The 23,107-nt window shown below is 41.8% G+C and overlaps 1 protein-coding gene across 1 annotated transcript in view; it reads right to left on the bottom strand.

Moving 5' to 3' along the window:
* Nucleotides 1–23,107, bottom strand: part of TTLL5 (tubulin tyrosine ligase like 5) — a 171,874-nt gene that overhangs the window by 15,114 nt on the left and 133,653 nt on the right. Inside the window, 2 exon segments of the mRNA XM_015418352.1 lie at nucleotides 7,929–8,149; nucleotides 18,306–18,495. Coding sequence (XP_015273838.1) covers nucleotides 7,929–8,149; nucleotides 18,306–18,495 — 411 coding nt within the window.

Raw genomic sequence — 23,107 nt, 5'->3', positions numbered from 1 at the left:
TTGGTCATCCAGCCAAGGGAGGCAGGCAGATAGAGGATGTCAGTGGATGGTGCCCAAGCTGACATAAGACTCACTGCACAGCCTGTTTCCAGCTATCTGGGCACGTTCTGGTCTGTAAGTTGAACTGGAATAAGCACCTGGACTTGTATGTTTTTATTGCTATGCTTTCTGCCCCCAGCCAAAGGAGTGGGGGAGGGGAGAACAAGCTCTGCAGCTGGCTACTGGAGCCCGGTGAACACTTGAAATGCCTCAGCCCTGGAGAAATGATAGCCAGCTCTAATGCGGTCTTCCCCAGGGCTATTTTTGGGCAGGAACGCACAGGAACGGAGTTCTGGCTGGCTTCCAAGTTGGCCACGCCCAGCAGGAACTCATTAGCATAATAGGCCACACCCAACAGCAGAAACTCATTAGGATTGGCTACATTAGGGGTGTGTGGCCTAACATGCAAAGGAGTTCGTGCTACAAAAAAGCCCTGGGTTTGGACAACAAACAAGGTAAACAGAATAAGAAGCAAAAGGTGGGTGTGGCTGGATGAGCACACTTCTGGTAACATGGGGGAGTGGCCTAATATGCCAATGAGCTGTGCTGTCGGGGTGTGGCCTGATATGCTAATGAGTTCCTGCTGGGCTTTTTCTGCAAAAAAAGCCCTGGTCTTCCCTATATCCCCAAACAGAAAAAGTTACTTCCTGAGTAGAAATGTTCACTGGGAAGAAAAGGCTTTCCTTAGAGGAGAGAATAAAAAGGAACCCAAAGCAAACAAAAGGTACAAGAACCAGAAAGAACAAGCTTGAAGGAGGCTCCTAAGAGATCCTACTTCCTGTTCAAAAGACAGGCCTGGTCTGGGAAGCCAGGGAGCTCTTCCCACTGATGGAGCCTGCCTTCCAGCCAGTGGGAGATGTGCAGAAACTGCTCTCTGGGGGAGAGGAAGGGTTCCCAATAGCAGCTGAGTGTTTGCTCTGCTCCAGTCTTCCTTTGAGCATTTTCGTTTGGGTAGGTTACACCCAGCACATGTTAGCTAATTTATTTCTGCCAAAGGATATTAAACCTGGGAAGAACAGGATTAAAACCAGAGCAGTAAACCTTTCCAATTTCTTTCCCTGAGGTAGGTTTTCTGAAGCCTAAATAAAAGCCTCATCCCATCTCTGTTCCTGCTATACTTCGAAGTACAAAAAATTCTGGATCATAGCTTAAACAGGGCACCAACATGTAACCAAAGAATCATCCTGCCAAAAGATTCTCCCGACGAACTGGCTTATTCATAACATACAGAGAAATTACATATTTGCTGAAAACTGATTCCAATACAAAATAATCTATATAGATGCCTTAAGGGCCACTACTGTAGCCACTGGTGAAACGGGGGGTTGGGGGTTGGGATATGATCAGCGGCATCTGGACAGTAAATCATTCAGAGTCCCATAAAAGTCACTTCCCAAGAAGCGTGGAATAAACATCAAAACTAAGTTAAATACATACATTTTAATTTAATGGCACCACATTCTTTTGTGTTGCTCTTCAGCAGTGTGATGCGGTTGCTAAAAAGACAAAGGCAATTTTGGGCTGTATCAACAGAAGTATAGTGTCCAGATCACACAAACTGATGGTATCACTTTACTCTGCTTTGGTTAGATCTCACCTAGAGTACTGTGTTCAGTTTTGGGCACCACAATTTAAGAAAGATATAGACAAGCTGGAACATGTCCAGATGAGGGCAACGAAGATGGTGAGGGGTCTGGAGACCAAGTCCTATGAGGAAAGTTTGAAGGAGCTGGGTATGTTTAGCCTGGAGAGGAGACAACTGAGAGCTGATATGATAACCATCTTCAAGTACTTGAAGAGCTGCCATATAGAGGATGGTATGTTGTTGTCTTGCCCCAGAACACTGGACCGGAACCAATGGGTTGAAATTAAATCAGAAGAGTTTTTGGCTAAACATTAGGAAGAGCTTCCTGAAGCGGTTCCTCAGTGGAACAGGCTTCCTCGGAAGGTGGTGGGCTCTCCTTCTTTGGAGGTTTTCAAATAGAGGCTAAATGGCCATCTGACAGCAGTACTGATTGTGTGAACATAGGCAGATCATGAGAGGGAGGGCAGGAAGGGTTGACTCAGTGCTTAGTTCTTGTGGCCCTTTCTTACACGCCGAGGGAAATGCTGATTGCCACTCTGGGGTCAGAAAGCAATTTTCCTCCAGGCCAGTTTGGCCAGGGATCCTGGAGGATTTTTGTCATCTTCTAGGCGTGGAACAGTGGTCACTGCAAGTGTGGAAGGAGAGGTATTTCTAAATTTCCTGCACTGTGCAGGAGGTTGGAGTAGATGACCCAGGAGGCCCTTTCCAACTCTATGATTCTATGATTCATTTCACAGCTTCCTTCTCCTGTGAGCTGCTATAGTGATAATGGCTGCCTGTCTCTAGCAGTTCTTCTTTTGATTTTTTTCCTTTTCCTTTTTTAATTTACAAAATTTATGCTCCACCCTCCTGCCCTCATAAGGGCCACCATCATGGATAACAAATTAAAACATACATAATAAAAATCACATCTTAAAAACCATCTGTTGTGTTCTTACATAGACTGCACACGCGGTCCGGTCCTCACACAGCCATGCGAACAGCTTAAGCTTCGCTGTCTTAGACAATAGCCAGCACGAATCCTAGAACGCACCCAATCGGGCAGTCAGGATCCTAGAGTGACCTATGGAATGCAAGTGTACTGTAAATAATCCTATTACGGGTGCGGGTGTGTGTTTGGGTGTGGTTCACAATGGGAATAAAAGCAGGCCCCCGGTCCTGCTTTCCTTGTCTTGTTTTCCCGAGCTGAAATAAACTATGAGCGGTTTCACTTACCAACACGTCTGGAACCAGTACTTTTCCTCCAGCCCAACACTGAGCACCAATCCATCGGAAGCCACTGAGCCCCACATCACTCACGAACAACACCGCAATGTGCAACGCTCCCCAGGACAACCGCTCCTTGCCTTGCTCGAGAGTAATGGCTACCGCCTCGGGACACCTCAAAGTCTTCGACCCCGCAAAACCTGAGTTCTGGGAAGCGTGGGTGGAGCAGCTCACCAACTTCTTCGACTACCAAGAGGTCACTGACGCAGGCAAGAAACGAGATAAAGGCTTTGGCCCATCAGGGGAGTTTTTTTAGTCTTGGCCTTTGGCTCAGCTTGGACGGCAGCTTCAAGGGAACGTACAGGTGGGACTCCCGCTACTCCACACTCCGTGGGCAATCCGGCCACTATAAATCATGGTGGAGAGTCAAGGAGAGTAGCAGTCCTGAGGAGGGCTGGAGTTTCTCTCAACAACAAGGAGGGGGAAAGCAAATCCCATCCTGAGGCCACAACCTCCAGAGGTAGAGAGGGTGTGTTTAGGGACAGAGGAATTGCGGTTTACTCCTGTTTATTTTCTGTGCCCGATTGTGTTAATTTTTGTGCCTAACTTGTATATAGTTCAAATAAACCTTTTTGAGTTATAAGACCTGGAAGCACCTTGACCACTTAGTCCTCCCCACTCAGCACATTACCAGAGGCAAAGGGAGGCCAGGGAAACCAAACAGACCCAAATCGGAGCATTTGCCAACTCTCCAGGGGGTGCCCAAAGATCAAGGTACCCATTTTCCCAAAGTGGGGAATCAGCCAGAGGGGTCTCACTGTCCCTCTAGGAAGGCGGTGTGAATCCAGTGAGTGGTGGCAGCAAATGAAGAAGGGAAATAGCCCCACCAGGCAGGGTGGGCAGGCAAAAACAGGGGCTTGTGAGCCACAGAACAGCTGCTCAGTCTCCCAGGGCTGAGGGTGGGTCCCCATTTTGTCACAACATGGATGGGATTTTTTTTTTAATACAGAGGAGCATTGATCATGTGAGCACTCTGAAGTGGTACAGTACAAGCACAGCCACTTCACCTATGATTTGTGAGAGAACTAGATTCCAATTTATTTATCAAATTTATACCCCACCCTCCCCACCGAAGCAGGCCTGGAGTGGCTTACAGAAATTAAAACATATAAATAATCTTTAAAACAATCATAAAACCTTCTAAGAACAGTCCAGGTGATGTAAAGTACTAGTATAAGATCATTCTACTTAGATTAGTTTGTAAGTGCTAACCCTACAACTCATCCAAGGCTTTATAAATCATTTAGTTTTTAATTTGTAAGGGAGGATAGCAAAGTGAAGTGTGGCTTTCTCGACTACGTGGCATTCTCGACTATCTGCACAATCTCCAATGCTTTAAATTATTTGTTTGACTTCCCTGGTAAATACTATCATTCCCACAGCACTTTTCTATCTGTGATATAGAAACTACCCAGCTGGATTCTCAGCAGCCAAAAGCCTATCTTTTTATTTACAGCCTAATTTTATGGACAGTCCAATCAATCATGTTCCCAATGAAAGGAAATCATGTGCCACTGTTGATATTCAAGCAGAGAGGGCTTCTGCCAAATATTCAGTCTTCCATGAGAGCTAACAGAACTCATTGCAAGTTGATGAAAAGTGATATCACAACTCCAAGGTGCAGTTATGCTAGAGTCAAAGCTGAGAAGGAATAGGGAACGGAGGGTAGATCTTTTTTCTGCACTGCATCCCCTGCCCCATAGAAGCATGTGCCAGAGCAATGGAGCCTACTGTAAAACCAGTGCATTAGGTCTTTCATGTATTATCATGGGTGTAAAGTGTCACCCCTAATCTGGATAGCCCAGGCTACCCCAATCTCATCAGATCTTGGAAGCCAAGCAGGGTCGGCCCTGGGTAGTATTTGGATGAGAGAATTCCAAGGAATGTTGAGGCTGTGACACAGAAGCAGGCAATGGCAAACCACTTCTAAATGTCTCTTGCCTTAAAAACCCTATGGGGTTGCCCCAAGTCAGCTGTGACTTGATGGTACTTTCCACCAGAGTGCCACAGGGCTTTGATATCCTGTACCAATATGTGGCATAGGAAACCAAGCTGTGGTGCTATTTCATTTCAACAAATGGCTTATATTTATTACAGTTCCTCTAAACCTCCTGAATCTGTTTACATGACATCTTTCTGTTCTGTACATCTTCTATTCTTTAGTAAATTAGGAAGCCAAGAAAACCAAAAGAAATATATCAAGATACAAGCCTGCTTTATCTGGTTCTTGTTACTTTTTTAAGTAGGGTTTTTGGGAAAGTATGTGTGTGAGCAGTGGAAAGGGGAAAAATCCCAACCAGAGGAGTTTCTCAAGCTACTCAAATAGTTTTTGAATTAGTAATTTTCATCTTTAAGATATCTATAATGTATTCAGCAAATGTTTTCTGTCTCTAGTAATCCTCTTCACCTCCTGAAGGACAGATGTGGTCTAGTTGAGACTGCAACAATGATATCGTTCAGGCAAGCAATACTGATTCTAGGTTTACTCAATACCTCCTTTCCAATAAGAAATTCTCCCAAAAAATTTAAAAAGAGATCCACTAGTTGTGCTAAGAGACTGATACTAAGCTAAAATGAAACAACAGAAAGAAAAAGGAATAGAAAGTGGTTTCCAGAAATTGGGGGGGGGGGGGGAGACAGCACCAAGTTCTGAGATTGGAATTCTACAAAATGAAGTTTGTTCTCAGGAATGAAGTTTGTCCTCAGCTACAGAATTCAGAACAGACCAAACAAATCTAGAGGCCAACCTCCTTCTCCAAGTTTTTGTTGAGAACCTTTTCAAGGGAGGGAGATTCTCTCTGTAGGCAGCTTGTTCTATTCCTGAAATGCATGTTCTCTTGTTTGCATAAAGGATTTTAGTAGCATGATAGAGGAAAACTTCAAGTCTGTATAGAACTTAATTTTACCAGCTAATGAGGATTTCATAATGGGGCAATTTTTAAAAAAGAAAAGAGTAAATTACTGGGAAAACAAACAAACCACAGAAATTATTCTCATTTTACAGATGAGGAACTGAGATTTGAAGGTAGCAATTTTCTCACATTTTCTACCATGGATGTAATGGAATTCTTGATGGTGCAGTTCAAAAGCAGGCCAGAAATAGGAGCAAAGAATGGTCAATAGCTGACATTGAATAGAACATGTGGACTTCAAACACCTCAAAAATATTTCATCTGAACTGCCTGTAGAAAACTTGTTCCTCCCCCCACCCCCACCCTTCGATCCTGTTGGAATGACAGACTATACAGGACAGATCAGAAGTACAGATTGGGAAGAACTTTGGATGCAGTCAACCCCAAAAATTCAAGACCAACTGAAAACTCTTATCTCCATGTAAGTAAGAAAAAAGTTACTATAAGATCCCACAAATGTTAAGAATAGGTTTGGAACCTAATGCTGGAGTCTGAACAGCAACTCAGAAAATATTTCCGGAATGACTACTTGCAGCCTTTGATAATTGGACTATGTTCTGAAATTGTGAAGAAATCTTTTGCTTTCTTCCCCCTTCTGTACATTTTTGATGTTGAGCTTTTTCCGGTTTTCCCACACTCCTGCCTGTCATAGAGCAGAAACCACAAGAACGCAGTAAAGTAAAGTCTGTCCAAGGAGATGCAATTCCATCTCACAAGGATAAACATTCTCCTTGCCAATAAGTGAGCACAGCACACCGGCATCTTCAAATACACATCTTGCTGCTTGGCAGCGGAACTCAATGAAAAGACTTGTCACCTGAACTAACATGCACCACCCGCAATACTGGGAGAATTAGACAAAAAAATCAGCGGCGCAGGCCCATCACAACTGCTTCTTCCACATGTACGTACTGAGGTAACCACTGGGCAGTAAAGAAGAGTCTGACCCTGATTAAACAGCAGCAGAAATAGCAGAATATCCTTCTGATCCTCTCTTCATCCTCTTACTTCTTCAAAATCTTAGTGTGTGAAACAGTTTGAAATAGGATTCCTCAATACACTTATGTCGACAGATCCCTAACGTTGTCTTCAAGCCTTTCACATTCCTCTACCTATCCTCTCTCAGTTTTGCCATGAAACTGCAATCCTGCATCAGTGTGCTACATCAAAAGAGTCCCTTCCAAGACACTTGCAATAAGCACCCTTTCTCTTAAAGAGAGTAAAAACTTGAAAGGAACCAAATTCAGGAGACTAAAATGGTACAGAACTAGGAATATCTACAATCTGTTTTAACAAATACAAAAATGGATGACAATCTGTCAGAAGCATTAGAAGGCTTCTGTATTGGTAGAGACAGACTGTTTAGTCTAGTGAAGAGAGAAGCTGGAGGAAATATGATCGAAAGCCACAAAACAACAAATGGTCAAGGGAAGATGTGAAGACTTCAACTTCATGACTTCCATAAAAATAGAAAGAGAACACATTTACAAACTATGAGGATTTCAACTACTCACTTAGGAGATACTTATTGCAATATATTCATAATCAAAAGCGGAACAGGACACAATACAAAATTGTTCCACATTTGAAACATTAACAATTGGGCTTTTTTGTTGTGGGATACAGAAGTTATACAAGAAGGATGTTGTGTGCCAAGCAATAAACAAATGACCGATATGGAGTTCAAAAGGCACTTTCACAAGGATACGAGCTAGTCTATAAGAATTTTTTCCTGGCTCTTTCTTTGGCTTATTAAATACCAGCTATATTCTGCCACAAGATGAAGGCTGAATCATATGTTACTTTTTCAACACAGAGGTTAGGTCAATTGCTACAAGTTAATCAAGTTCCTCATAATATACAGCAGGGATACAGACATCTGCTTTGCCCCGAAAGGCACATTTGGAAGCTGACACATTAGGTGGCTTCCCAATGTGTACTCATGACAAAGGAACATTGGCTTTGATCCAGTACAGCAACTCCTATGTCTGTTTGTCCCAAGTTTAATTTTTCAGATCATATTACAAATCGCATGTCCTCAAGGACAAGGAAAGGAACACTAGATGCTAGTGGTCCCCATCTAAATTTTTCAAAAGCAAACTCCGTCTTGATGAATGAAAACTTACTTGGAAATCCTCTGGGATGCTACCTTTCTGATCACGGCCTGTCTGTGATTGGCTGGGGGTTTTGGGACCAAGTTTGAAGATGCACTCTCGGATGACATAACTTTGTACAGGCTGGGTGCCTTCTGATTGCTAGAAATGGCACTTGATGTTCTGCAGGCACCAGAAGCAGAAGACAGGCCTATCGGGCTGATGGTGGATGGCGGAAAGTTGGCAAACATTGCCTAGCAAAAGAAAAAGGTAGAAAAATATTGAATTAATTTACTTACCCTTTATGACAGTCTGTGTGATTACAAAGTTTACCCAGACCTTTTCTGTTCCAGAAATTTACCCTGAGATTGTTAAATTCATATAGTTCCTATTGCACCATACATTATTGCATGAGGCAATGCCTGAATTTAAAGTATTTTTCTTCTCCCCATTGATAAATCATAAGAATTTTGAAGAATGCAAAATTATTGGCTGGTGTTTTCTCTATATCTTCCTTAATTGCACGCAGACAAAGAGTTCTGTCACCCAGTGGGAAGAGTCAACATAGCCTCCTCTAACAGCATGACTATCTTGGGGGTTGCAAACATCCAAAAAGCTTTTGTTTTTGTGTTGTGCTGTAATGCTGGGCGCTCTTCACTCTAGCCAAGATATAAAGACAGGGAACCGACATTGACCCAGAGCTTCTGGATTCAGCTTCAAAGGAAAACTATCCCACTGTGAACTCTCTAAGCATACACTAGGAAGGCAGGAGAAGCTTCTGTGCAAACAAGACTGCCACAAGAGAGGTCAGAGAGTTTGACCACACAGAGAAAGGAAGCAAAGCTGGGAAAAGATTCTGACACACAAAGAATCATAACCCACCTCCCCCCCAAAAAAAGAAAGAAAGCCTTCATCTGTCATGGATCAGGTGCAGTAGGGCTGGGAACGCAAGAGAAATTCAGATGTAAAACATCCAGATGTGCACACAACGAATAGTCTGCTAAACAGCGTTCAGAAACGCCAGAAATCTATATTGCTTTTGAGAGAAAAGTATGTGTGGAATAAACATACATTATTACACAGTTTTTTAAATGGGAAAATAAGAGTCCTACTTGGCGGCTGAGCTACGTAACACACCAGATTTAATGCAGCTAGTCTTCTTTCTCATGTTAAATATTCAGGCAACAAAAGCTTCTGATCTTCTGTTAATAAATGAGCATATCATGGTATTGCATAGTTTCATACAGAAAACTACAGTTAAGGTTTTTGGAGAAAGTCAACTATTGTTTAATGAAACTATTTTGAGTAAGCCAAATAGGCATGAATTTTGTGATCTTTAATATAAACCTTTCCAGTAAAGATCAAGTTGCTATAGGGTTGGGCTGGTATTGCTTTATGTTATTTACCATGTGAAATAACTTGGGAAACACTCTAACTAGACAGATTCACACAATGGATACAGTCTATTCAGATGGAATAGGACCTCATGTGAACACATGATTCTACCCAGTGGCCAGAAAGAACAATTAATTAGTAAATAATTCCCAACAATTAATTATTAGAAGCAGATTAATTATAAATAACAATAATTTGTATATTATTTCTTTAAAATATGTACGCCTTGCACTCTTGGCATACTCGATCCTAGGTGGCTAGAACTAGCAAATATGCAGATCACACTATCAAAAACATGGCCTTTGATTTCATCTTCCCTTCTCAGTTCCAGAACTCCTTTCAAGATCCTTTCACCCAGTGTAATGAAGTTTAACCATCTTGTCACTGGTATCAAGTTTCACAGAATTCACCTTTCATTATGTCCTTATCCCAATCCTTCTGCTGTTTCTAAATTCCCATATCCTAGGACTGAAATCAGTTAGCATTGTTCACATTTAACATGTCTCATGACAAATGCCAGCAGTTTACCTATAACTACATTTTTGAAGAATTTTAGCAAAAAACAACTAAGCTGTCATTTTACTTGTAGAGATATTGTTTCTCCCATTGTCTCACTTATAGCTTTTGATTGTGAACATTGTGGGCAAGGCATCAAACTTCTTTAGAGCTTGGCACTAGCATATAAGACGCACCATCACCTCTTTATTTGAACACTATCTAATCTTATCCAAAAGGTTATCCTCTACAATTCTCAGAGTGTCTCAGCTGTCCAGAAACTAAAGTTAGAAAGAAAAAAACATCAGGCCCTTCCATTTTCCCCATGTACTTGTTGCAACTTCTCTAGTCCCTAAGAATGTAGGCCAATTCTTTTAACAGTGTCAAGCAAGTGCCAATTTCTAAGGGAGATGGAGTCAAGAGGGTTTCCTGCAGACTGAAAGCAGCTCAAAAACCATGGTAGAACTTTCTCTCTTTTATTTCCAGCAGCAGCTTCATCTTTGGTAATTATTTACACAAGCAGAAACAAAGCTACTACTGATAGAAGGCGATATATGGAGGATGGCACTCCTGCAAGGATGAGGAGTATACATCTGAAGGCACTTTTTTTTAGTATTACATGTGCCCGGGTTCTGAGGTATGGATAAAGAGACTAATTTAAACCATACCTCCCAGGCAGAAAGAGAATCCTCTCAACACACACACTTCTGAACTAGAATGAGCCCTCTCCGTTTTCTTAAGAATTAGCACACCATCAGGGGGTCCCTCCCTGTTAAGTCTCACCTCTGGAATTCCAGAATACTGAGTAGTAGTTTTTGCTTGCATTTTATACAATGGCAGTGCTGTTACTTGCTCACATGCTCCCCGTGGACAAACAAACAAACAAATCTAAACCATAAGTTACATGGAGAACAGGAAGGAACAGCTTATAGCACAGTGCTTCAAGGCACCTTTCAACATAATGAAATACCAGGGATATTCCCATAAAAGTAACAGCATCTGAGCAGCTGGGGGAAAAGATGAATGCCTCACCAGGGCACTTCCCACTTAGTATTTGAACAGGAACACCATCCACTATATTCCCAAGCCAAAGGCATGCCTGGGCTTTGACTTCTTTGCTGCCAAAAAAATCAAAGTCTCTGGTATTTGTGCATCTCAAACAACTTTGCCAGGGTAAGTCAATATCAATTTGGGCAACTAAAATATACATAGGGGATAAAAACTACCTGGTAATATTACTGACTCTGTGGGAGAGTCAGAAATCTAAATATTTTGCCCCTGTGAACAGAAGCTAATGGAGAATGAAGGCTGCAGGATTTTGTGTGCTACTGAGCAGGAGGCCTATGACAACACCCCTCTCAAGGAACAGTGCCGACTGTCCCGGGAATAGGCAGTCATGGTGGCCCAGATGGAGTTAGACTCACCCTGATGGGCCAGCCTCACAGCTTAAGGTCGTCCTAGACAAAGCAATGTAACTGGGTGGCGCTTAAGGTCACTGGACCTTTTTATAACTGCAGTTCATCCAGGGGCCCAGTGAATGGTCTGGAAGTACTTGGGAGCAAGGTAAGCAGATGTGAAACTGATCAGTCAGGGAGGGGAGAGACCACTGGGCAACTTCTGTAAAAGTATAATAAAATATGCTTATACTTTTAAGATATGTATTTTAAAAGCCCTTCATTTGGTGTGCCTGCTGTGCTCTCTCCTGAACAACAACGTTCTGGTTATGACCATACATGCCTTGGTAACCTCTAGACTGGACTATTGTAACACACTCTACGTGGGCCTTTTTGTTAACAGTAGTTGAAACTTTCAGCAGTACTAATAGCATTAGCAGCAAGTAACATTTAATAGGATTGCTTTGTTCCCCACATGAGTCCCTTACAGTACAATAGTAAACAGTGTTATACCCTTCTAAATCCAGTGACTTCAAACTCTGCTTATGGCTGCAGTGGTAAAGTTACAAGGAGAATGGTATTTTCAATGGTGGCACCTATCCCTCCTTAAAATACTAGCTAGGCAATCTCTGTTTCAAAGCTGAACACATGAAGCTGCCTTATATTGAATTAAACTATTGGTCCATTCAGGTCAGTTTTGTCTGCTCTGGTGGGCAGCAACTTTCAGGCACAGGGTCTCAGGCACAGATCTTTCATATTACCTGCTACTTGATCCTTTTAACTGGATATGCCAAGGATGGAACCTGGAACCTTCTGCACATCAAACAAAATACTCTACCACTAAGTTATGGTCCCTTGACAAAACATCTATTTTTCAGGAAGGCCTCTGACTCTGTGTATTTTATTTTGTATTTTGTACTGAGCAAGAGGCCTATGACATCACCCTGTGTATTTTATTTTGTAGTTACAGATTTATTTCAGCATGGCTTCTGCAAAGGAAAGACTTACTTTGCTAACCTTTTAGAATTCCCAGGAAAGAGATCTTGGAAAGAGATAGTGGAAAGCTCACTGAAAAATGTCAGCTCTCTTTATTGCAGTAATGGAAAGGGCAAATTTAATGTTAGGAATAGTTAGGAAAAGGATGGGAAATGAACAGCAAGCATCATAATGCCATTGTCAAAAACATCACCTACAACCACATATAGAATTCTGTGCAAGTTCAGAAAGTAGATAAAGTTAAAAAAAGAGATACATTAATAAACAAAAGATGCAGTGCTGGCCATCAGCTTATGTAGCTTTTAAAGAAAGAATTAATTCATGGAACATCAATCTATCATCTGTGATATTAATCATGAGAGCTAAGTAGAACCTCCATGTTCAAACTTTTGATTATCAGATAGACAAATCAGGGAACAGCCCGTGTTATGTCTTGTGTGTCAATCTCTCAGAGGTATCTGATTGGCCATTACTAAAGTAAGTGGCCTGGACTAGAAGGACACTTGATCTTACTTGCCTTATCAAGCACTGTTTACTCATACTGGCAGTGGCTATTAAGGGACTTGAATAGAGGTCATTCACATCACCTCCTACCTGGTGCATTTAACTGCAAATGCCAGGGACTGAACCTGGAACCTTCTGCCAGTGTAACATAGTGGTTAAGAGCTGCAGACTCTAATCTAGAGAACTGAGTTTGATTCCCCACTCCTCCCCATGAAGCCTGCTGGGTGACCTGGGGCCAGTCACAGTTCTCTCAGAACTCTTTCAGCTCCACCTACCTCACAAGGTACCCGTTGTGGGGAGAGGAAGGGAATGTGGATCAGCGGAAGAACATCTGCTTTGAATGCAGAAGAATAGTAGGTTTTTATACTCCACTTTTTCTAGTCTAAGAACTCTCAAAGTGGCTTACCAGCAACATCACCAGCAACAACAGTCTCCATATGAGCAAAACAATCCAGGAACACAAGTAGAGAGGTCATCACCTTCGTGGAAGGTGGCAGGAGTTGACTTAACAGACGACTGCTTTTTAAATGGACAGTTTTATGTTGCCTGCTCAGGAGTGAGCTCACCAAGCAGCCTGGTGATCCTAGCACCTGAGGGCAGAACCACCAATGTGGTCTAGAGAAAGGTCCTTCAGTAGAGAGGGGGAAAGTACTTATGTCTCACTTCATTTCTTACACTACAATCTTCTCTGTTAGAATTCTTACAACAAATGTCACATTTCAAATTTCACATCATCAGTATTATAACTGGATTTACAGAACTTAAATACCGTAGCGAAGCATGGGTATCAGGCTAGTAATGGATAAACATTCACCTTGGCCACTGTCAGGAGTTGCTGAGTCTCTACTAGGACTACTCCTCAAGTAGCATGGAGACTGTGAGTTGCTGGTGCAACAGCCTGTATTCACGACAAGCTAGCAGGAGCGGCAGCAGCCCGGCCACCTGCTCAAGGCTTCCAGTATTAAAATTTGGAATTCTATTTAATTATCCCAACATTTTCTACAGATGCACATCTGCCATTGTACGTATCTACACTTTTGTACAAAAAAATCCTGAGGTGATGGAAGTAGAGCAGGGGGGCACTGAGAAACAGCTAGAGACAGAAATATATACAGACTAAAAGAACTCCAACAGAGGAGTGCTGATGTAGAAATATCCTAGACGTTTGAAGGGTCAGAAACAATTCTGAGAGGCATAGTTCAAAGAGAATCCACCACCTACAAAAGGATTCTTACTGAACTCATCAGGAGAACAAAGTCTTTTTAAGACTGATAGATAATATACATCACATTATCTACGCAGTTCCACCTGATATCTACTTCTGATGGGCTGTTTAGTGCCCATAACTTTCAAAATTTTAAAGAGGAAATGTCTTCCTCAGCACTTGTTTGGAAATCTCCACCCCTCAGAAATGGTCCAAAATAAATTTGGCTGGTTATTGTTGGCAACAACTCCTTCAAAAGCTTTGGCTATGACTAGATTTGAGCTATCACTGCTCACAATTATGGTTCTGGCCTATAAAGTGGCCATTAATTATTGGCTGAAAATGATACTTTGTGAATTCTCAGGTTTTTAGCTCTGTCACATGGACAGATGAAATCTAACTCATGGCAACGTTTTGTACTGAATTTAGTGGCCAAATTGGGGTTCTCCAAAGAAAATTTTTTAGAGCCTTGGCTTCTTTACAACTAAACTTGTAATAAAACAAAAATTATTTGCGTGTTCAAGAAGATAATAGGTCTTTAAGGCACCCTGAGAACAGTTCCTTGGTAAAAGTACTATTTCCCCCTGCCCTTGACTCTCCTAGCTTATTTCACTGACTTAATAAACTTTGATCCTAGCAAGACTTTTACTAAGGCATGTTTGGATATTTTGCCATTAGTAGTAAGATGGTAGATATAGCTGGATTCCTAATAATGAAAGTTTGTTTCAATCTGTGAGTATAGGCAGATTGAGGATCTGGCTCATGTGACGCTCCAGTACTCAAATATGCTCCAGAACATGAAAGATTCCTTGCGTCCATTTTATCTCAATTTTTATGGAAGACCAGATCAGGCTAAACTAATATCATAGTTAGCAGACAAACTGGTTACCTTTAGAATGGCAAGGTTTATCACATTTGTTATGATGGAAAACAATCGGCCCCAAACACAGCTGTTTAATATATGCATTTTATTAGTTCTCATTTACTAGGTTGGAATTGCATTATTTGTTATGGCTTTTGACTACTGCAATAAAAGCAGCAGTTTTAAAGTCTTTAAGCAGCGGCTGGACATGTCTGGGGTGCTCTGGCTGATCCTGCATTGTGCAGAGGGTTAGACTTGATGGCATGTATGGCCCCTTCCAACTCTGTGATGAAAATGTTTGATGGTATCCCATTCTGAGGATGAGGCCTATGACCGCCTTGTCTCAATGATGCACATCAACAACCCTCACTTACACTTTGCACATCAGAACTCCATAAAAGAACTACAACAACCCTTATTTAACGCTTATATCCTAGGGACTGAAGGGAGACTGAAAGGAAGAATCGAACCAGAAGTTCCCAAACTATGAGCTCCAGAAGCCAGCTCCCATTCCTTCTTCTCAGCTGTTATACTAAAAATACATTAAATACATTCCTGGCATGATTTTTCCATGTGGATGACGAAAGTCATTTCCAAAATAAGTTATGGCACAGTGAGCGGACAGGCACAGGGACCCTGAATATTCCAGATGGGAAACATCATAGGAACAATCAGAAAAAGGGGGAAAGGGTTGACAACATTGTTAAGCAAGCACTAAGATTAAGCAGAGAAGAAAAACTCCAAGCATATATGCAGCTTTTACTAGAAGGTATTTGGGAATATCATTCAAGCAGTAGTAGCAGCTGTTAAGATAAAGCCAGACTGATCAGAAATTATGAGAAATTCTGTATCTATCAGTGTCAACAACCATTTCTAGGGCCGAATTACAGCCTAAGCAGAAAATGGTACAAGAATTGTAATCTTCTGTCTTGGTGGACTTTTCTATTTTGTTGTTGTTGTTGTTGAAACATGATTTGGTGGTTTTTTGTTATTAAAACATGATTTGAGAAGTCAATATTTGTGAAAATTCTAGTATGGCAATGGGTACAAACAGGCTAGTTGAGGGGCTATGAATATTATCCTGAACTGAGGTTCATAAAAGGGGCTACTATGATGGACATTTCTTTCTGGGAAATGAAGTAAAGTGCAAGTAAGAAAACAGAAGACTGAACAAGAAACTGTGGAGAAGGAAGAAAGAGACAAGTTTTCAACAGCATGTATTCCAGGATACAGTAATATTTTTAGTCGTATGTTTCACTAGAAAAAAACTAGTGTAATTAACAACTAATATCTTCAGAAACACGGATGCATTACATGAGCCATTAAGGCACATAGCTAGAAGTATTTAAAAACCCTAAAGCACACAAATATAATGCTGGAAATCTGTGCCCTACAAAGGCCAGCATATTTGCCTTAACTCTGTACCACAACATGAAGTTATAGAAAGAAACAAGAGTTCCACAAGAGCCGCTGCCTAGAGACCATGGTTGCATTCAAACATCATATGGAACCATGACTAAGGGAAAATGTGCAATAAACCCATCTTATTGCCAAGCTTGTATATGCACTTCACTCGTCCCTTCTCCCTCCCCTTTTACCCAAAATTATGGTTAAGTGCTAGCTCTGGTAACCTATAATGTACAAATGCAGACAGACTGGTTAACTGCAGTTAGTACCCTCCCCCCGATTGAACAGAATTCTAAACCTGGATTAAATCCGGGTTTAGAATTCCTGTTAATGGAGGGAAAAATAAATCCAGCTAATCTGCATGCCTACTAGTGTCACAAATAACTGGAACTAATATGTTTGATTCTTGGTGAGAGAAAGGAAGGAGGAGGGAGCTGCATAAATAATTCCACCAACAAGTGAAGTTCATGAATATTTTTTTTAACCTTAGTTACGCTGGGCTAACTAAACCATGATAGCATCCTCATGGCTGCCACAAGGATGCTGTCACATTTAGTGTGGCCCATTGCCTGAGTGTGGCCCATGTGGAATGGGGTACTGAATTCAGCCACAATCCATACAAATGAGGGAATATGTAGCGTTTTTTAGGAAAATACAGACTTTGTGTGTGTGTATGTGTGTCCCATGGTTGCCACTGTTTCTTTTAATGCATTAGTATGCAGGGTTTTTACTTGCCATCAAGGACAAAAAAATGGCCCTAAATTTGTTGTGTTTAATTCTGCATTTTTTTGCCACTGAATTTAATCCGCAGTGCACACAGCAAGAGCCTTTGCATTAAGCAACCCTCTTTCTTCATTAATGGAAACTTCAGTACTGCCTGAGCCTGCGGCATGGCAAGGATCTCTCTGTAACGACAACACTGAATGGCTTGGCTCAGAGGACGAGGGGGAGGGAGTGCGGGGGATGCAAGGGAAGGTTTAACAAAGAATCACTTTAACAGAAACTCCTGAGTAATGGCTTTGCCCTAAGCCAAGAACAACATCATCTCAATGTCGGCAATTAGAAGAGGGCTCAGCCAGGGAGTTCAGCCTCCATCAACCCCCCCTCACACAGGCACAGCCTTGCTCACAGGGCTACCCTGATCTCAGTGTGCCCACTGCAGCACAGCCTACGGAGATTAAAAATGTGTCTGCTATTTCTGCTTGGCCAGGAGAGAAGGAAGGACAGCATGCCGTGCAGAAAGGGCCCACATAAGCAAGCAAGGGAAGCTGAGCTACAAGTGACCTTTTCTATAAGTTTCCTTTCCAGAATGAGATAGAGGGAACCAGGCCATGAGTTATTCTTATGCTTTCATTTGCATCTGATGCTTAATGTCACATTCTACTATTTTAGGGCTTAGGGTTTGTTTGTTTTTTAAAGAAAAACACGCATAGTGAAAATAAAGAGGCCCAGAAATAGGATGAACAAGACTGCTAAATAAAAGGAAAATAGATACAAAATAGGTAACAGGAGAGCATTCATTTTTTTGGTGCAGGAACATATGAGCTTTTGAACCAATAAAACCAAGTCAAACCATTGAGAAGTGCTTCTGAATCAGTTTAACTGCAAAGGCAACTTTTTGCACAACTGCCTTTAGAAAGTAAAAGCAGGAAAAACAATCTCGTCACTATAGCCTGCAAGATCCAGTTTCATTACACAAACTAGTTACTAGATAGTCAGAAGTATGCAGGGCTGTAATTATGACACAATCAAAAGAAAATCCTGGTGGGTCTCTCCCCCCTCCCCGTACATTATCAACCTCTGATAGACTTTTTTTTCACTAACAATTCAGAGGCAGCATCTCCTATAATCAGAGTGCATTTCTGATCAGAAAAGCACAGACTTCTACACTGCCCTCTCCCTTACAGTGGCTCTTGGGAGCTTGTTTGCTTTCTCCTGAAAACTGGCTGTTCTGGTTTAATCTCTCCCATTTCTTCAGTTTGTGTGATTTTTGTAATGCAACAGTGGTGGTTGTTGTTTGGGGGGGGGGGGGGGGATTGTGCTGTTTTTGTTTTTCAGGAGTATTTGGCTCTATGTGTAACGCAGGTCTCCTGCCCGTGCAGAGAATCCAACAATAATGCTTCTCCTAAGGCAACCTCACTCATCTTAATCACCTGGTGCCGGGCTCGGCTCTGGTCCAAGAGCTGTCGAGACTGGAGCTTCTGCTGCTGGAGCTGTTGCAGGGCAAAATGGAGCTGATAGCTGCCAGCAGTTGGCTGGAGCTTGGAATGCAGTGGTTGGCTTCCTATAAACTTGCTGCTCTCTGCATCCCCTTCCCAGGCAAGGCTGTTCGTTTCCAGAGTCCTGCAATGAGAAAGGTCAACTGCTACGATAAGGAACCTGAATTATAAAGAGAATGCCCTCAGGACTCCCTTGCTGCCGCTCAAGAAGTTCCACAAGCTTGGGCCAGCAAAGGGTCTTGCAGTAAGACCAGCAGCACCCCTTGTGTTATCTGCCCACTACCAGCAAGGTGAAAGTGTTTTAAATTTCAGCAGGGCTTTTTTTGTAGAAAAAGCCCAGCAGGAACTCATTAGCATAAAAGGCCACACCCAACAGCAGAAACTCATTAGCATATTATGCCACACCCTTGACAGCACAGCACATTAGCATATTAGGCCGCACCCCCATGTTACCAGAAGTGTGGTCATCCAGCCACACACCCCTTTTGCTTCTTATTCTGTTTACCTTGTTGTCAAAACACAGAGGTTTTTTGTAGCAGGAACTCCTTTGCATGTTAGGCCACACACCCCTAATGTAGCCAATTCTAATGAGTTTCTGCTGTTGGGTGTGGCCTATTATGCTAATGAGTTCCTGCTGGGTGTGGCCAACTCAGGAGCCAGCCGGAACTCCGTTCCTGTGCGTACCTGCCCAAAAATAGCTCTGAATTTCAGCCATACGTTTACTTTGGGATTTACAACAGAAGGAATAGCCAAATTTTATGTTTGATGCTGTCCTCCTAATGCTTGGAAATACGCAAGTGAAGCACAACACAGACCAATATCAAGTGGCTTTTTTGAAACACAGTTCTACATGTCCAGTGCAAATTCTTCAATATTCTGTCCACTGGCATCTTTTACCATGGTAGCTCAAGCAATTCTACCTCAGTCCCAATAGGTAGTGACTAAACAGTTTGGTGAAACAATGAAGAACTGTTTCAGTTTCAAGGGACAGCCTGTTCCCTTGCCAGATCCACCCCTTCTCCTTCTGCAAGTGTAATTCTACTACAGTTGGTCCTGCTCTTGCACATGCAGACCTGCACGAATGCTGGCACATGCAGAGGACAGGGTATAGTCTCTGTACCTTTGTCTTAACAGCTTAAGGAACTGGTAGCAAACAGCCAGTTCCTTCAACCCACTTTAAACTCTTGTGCCCACTCCCTTACTCATCAAGGAAAGATGAATTACATGTTGCTCATAATTCTTACAGAACCTTTTAAGTAACTGCTCCGCCCCCATTTTATTCTTTAAACTATACTAGTGCTGCTAGCTCCAATCCACCTAACTACCATACCCAACCACTGCCAATAAGCCACACAGAATGTTGTACGCAAATTACCCAATATTAAAAGATCTCCCTGGGTTTCTAGCAGTTTCTGGGCAGAACTCAAAGCACTCCTTTATATTTCAAAGTTCAGACTAACCTGGACATCAAATAGCCCACTTGCCAGTTAAGATAATCCTTCAGAGGCCCTTCTCCAGAGATGAGATGGGTGGCTATAGTAGAAAGGGCTTTTCTATGCTACTGCCCCAAGCTCTAGAACTCCCGCCCCCCCGGCACATTTGACTGACTCCATCACTGTTAATATTTAGCCACGAGGAAAAGTCTGCCCTAGCCACATGTTATCTTAATAGCATCTAAATTCCTCTGACTTGATTTTGCTGTTGTTGCTATTCTGCACTTATGTTGCCATTTACTGATTTTGGCCACTTCTATGACTCTATCCTTATCTGATTTCTATAAATTGAATTTTTTACTTCACCTAGAAGGCTTCATGTTGATAGGCATTAAATCTCCAGATAAATAAGAAAATATCACAGCTCCACTTCATGCAGAGCAAAGAGTATTCTGGATGTAGGGACAACAGCCCTCCCACAACAGGTTTTGCTTTATTTTGTATTGTGTGTGTATTCCCTCTAAGCTGAGTTAGTGTGAGCTAGCTCAGTTTTTTTAGCCTCCAGCTCACAGATTTTTGTCTTAGCTCAGGAAGGATGGCTCCAGAGCAAATTAGTTTATGCAGTTGCCAAATCGCTCACTCACAACTTTAAAGCCAATAGCTCACAAAGTAGAATTTTTGCTCACAAAACTCCAAAGCTTAGAGGGAACATTGGTGTGTGTGTGTATATAAAACCAATCCATTACAAATAAACTTGCTGAAAAAGATTGAAGCATTATAAAACAATTACTAACCCAAAAATTCATATTACAAATTAACATATATAATATACCACCACCTGATTCACAATAACTTATTTAGTTAACAATCCAACTGATAAACATCTTAAGCATGTTGTAAAGCAGTGATCTTAATCAAAACATATGATTCCTGGACTTTTCCCAACCATTTCTCTATTCTTGCATTAGTGTTTTTATTCCAACACCTGGCAAAAGCCAAATGAGTTGCTGTTAGTGCATTAAGAATTATAGTTTGGAGTTTGTTCAGTATCGCTGTTCCAAAATTTACAAGAACAGTTTTAGGAGACCCTGGTAAATATTCAGAGAGCTTTTGAGACACAATCTTGAAATAGGTCTGTCCCCTAAAACAGTGCCAATAAACATGGGGAAAGAAGCATTGCATTGATTACAATATCAGCATTTTACAAAGGCTTTAAAAATAAACTTTAGCAATCTTTAAAGGGGACAAATGCCACTGAATCATAATTTTTCCAGCATTCTCTCTTAATATTAGACTGAAGAGAAGGTAGTGTCATACCTGATATTGTATCCCAAATCACAGTTTACCTTAGAAACAAAGGTTTTTGGTGACTTACTTTCAAGATCAAGCTGAATTTTCTTTTTAAACTGGAAGGTGTGCTCCAATGTTCAAAAAAAGGTGTTATAGCCTCTAAAAACTCGCCAAAAAGTCATAAAAATACTCACAAAACTGCAGGGGGATGTAGGGGGAGATATAAAATTTGCATTTTTGCACTGCTTTAGTGGGGAAGCATTTATTACACAATACAAGACTGTGTAAAGCCATATATCTGTTTTCCCCAAGCAAAAAAGGACTGAAAAAGTGAAGGGGAAGATCCAAGGACAAAACTACAGCTTAGTACTTCACACAGTGTGTAGAACTGTGGAACAACATGCAGTATCTCCAGGGATTTTTTTCTGGGGGAACGCACCGGAACAGAGTTCCAGAACCTCTTCGACAAAATTATTTTAATAATGTTTAAGTTCATGAGTTTTTAGTATACAGATTGAAACCTTCACTTCCGTCTTGAGAGTTCCAGCACTTATTTTTAAAAGGGGAGGGGGGAGCCCTGACTATTTCCTAACCCAGAGCAGGAAAACTACTGACTTTCGAAAGGGAGACGCACACAGCAAGGGACCAAGGCATTAGCAATTTGGGCTCAAGTTTTAGATACGCCACAAAACAAGATTTAATTGTCTTCTCACAAAAGAAACACAAGAACTCCTAGACTTCTGAATTTATACTTGATTCAGTAAAAGTACTTGAATATGTATGCCAAACAATGCTCCCTCTAAACTGTGGAGTCTTGTGAGCAAAAATTCTACTTTGCGAGCTACTGGAATTAAAGTTGTGAGCAATCTGGCTACTGCATAAATTAGTTTGCTCTGGAGCCGTCCTTCCTGAGCCAAGACAAAAATGTGTGAGCCGGAGGCTAAAAAACTGTGAGCTAACTCGCACTAACTCAGCTTAGAGGGAACACTGATGCCAAACTGACCAATAATGAGTCAAAATTTCAGCTTATCTACCTCACTACTGTCTACGCCGGCTAGCCGCAGCTCTCCAGGGTCTCTCAATATCAGCTCCCCCAAATCCTTTAAAACTAGAGATGCCAGAGGTTGAATTTGGGACCCTCTGTATGCAAAGCATGTTCTCTATATCACCGAGGCAAGGCTCCCTCCCAAAAGGGGCTCTGTCAAGCACTCTGGCATGCCTAGACGTAATTATCCAAACCATACTGATATATGAGCCTGTGTAGTGCATACTGCTGGAAGGCAAACAAGACACACAAGTATAGTCATACCCCTAAGGAAGGTAAGAAAACATGGTAAACAAAGACACACATGCAAATGGATTGTGATTGTGAACATCTAAAAAGCAACTGAAGTTGAGTACTCTCATTTATTGGGTGTTATAATTCACAAGAGAGAAAAACCTCTCTAGACAAGCAAAGGCCTTTAGAAAAGAGGGAGGCATTTTAACAGCCCTGCCTTTCAGAGTGGGAGCTCAGCTGTGAAGCGCAATGTGATATATGCCAGCAGAAGCTTCAGCGTTTGCTTTGAAGTTTGAGTTCATGGGCCTTGTTGCAGTGCCACACTCCTTCTGGGCCCAGCACACTTGCTTTGCAAACAACAGGTGACAGATTGACAAGGCCTGGAATGTGAAGTCACTTAAAGCCGATCACATGACTCAACCATTGCTGCAACTTGCCATAATTAGAAGACATCAGGACCCCCAGTGCTTAGTCTGCTAGATGTTCCCAACTACAGATGCTTCTTGAGCAGAATCCTTTGCACTGTAACCTGCAGACACTTGTTTTTTGAAGACAGACATATTCATACAGCAGTATTACTACTTTCCAGGGCCACGGTTGAAGGCCATGCATGCTCAATCATGAACCACAGAGAGGCAGCTCACCAATATGTGCATATCAATGGGTCCTTCCATCCTCTGAACCACCAAATCTTAACTGCCACATAACACAAACAGGGGTTTTACAATACTGCT

The sequence above is a fragment of the Gekko japonicus genome, unplaced genomic scaffold (assembly GCF_001447785.1).
Source record: "Gekko japonicus isolate JY-2015 unplaced genomic scaffold, Gekko_japonicus_V1.1 scaffold3, whole genome shotgun sequence".
NCBI lineage: Eukaryota > Metazoa > Chordata > Lepidosauria > Squamata > Gekkonidae > Gekko > Gekko japonicus.
The sequence above is the reverse complement of the archived record's forward strand: the minus strand, read 5'-3'. Positions and strand labels throughout refer to the sequence as shown.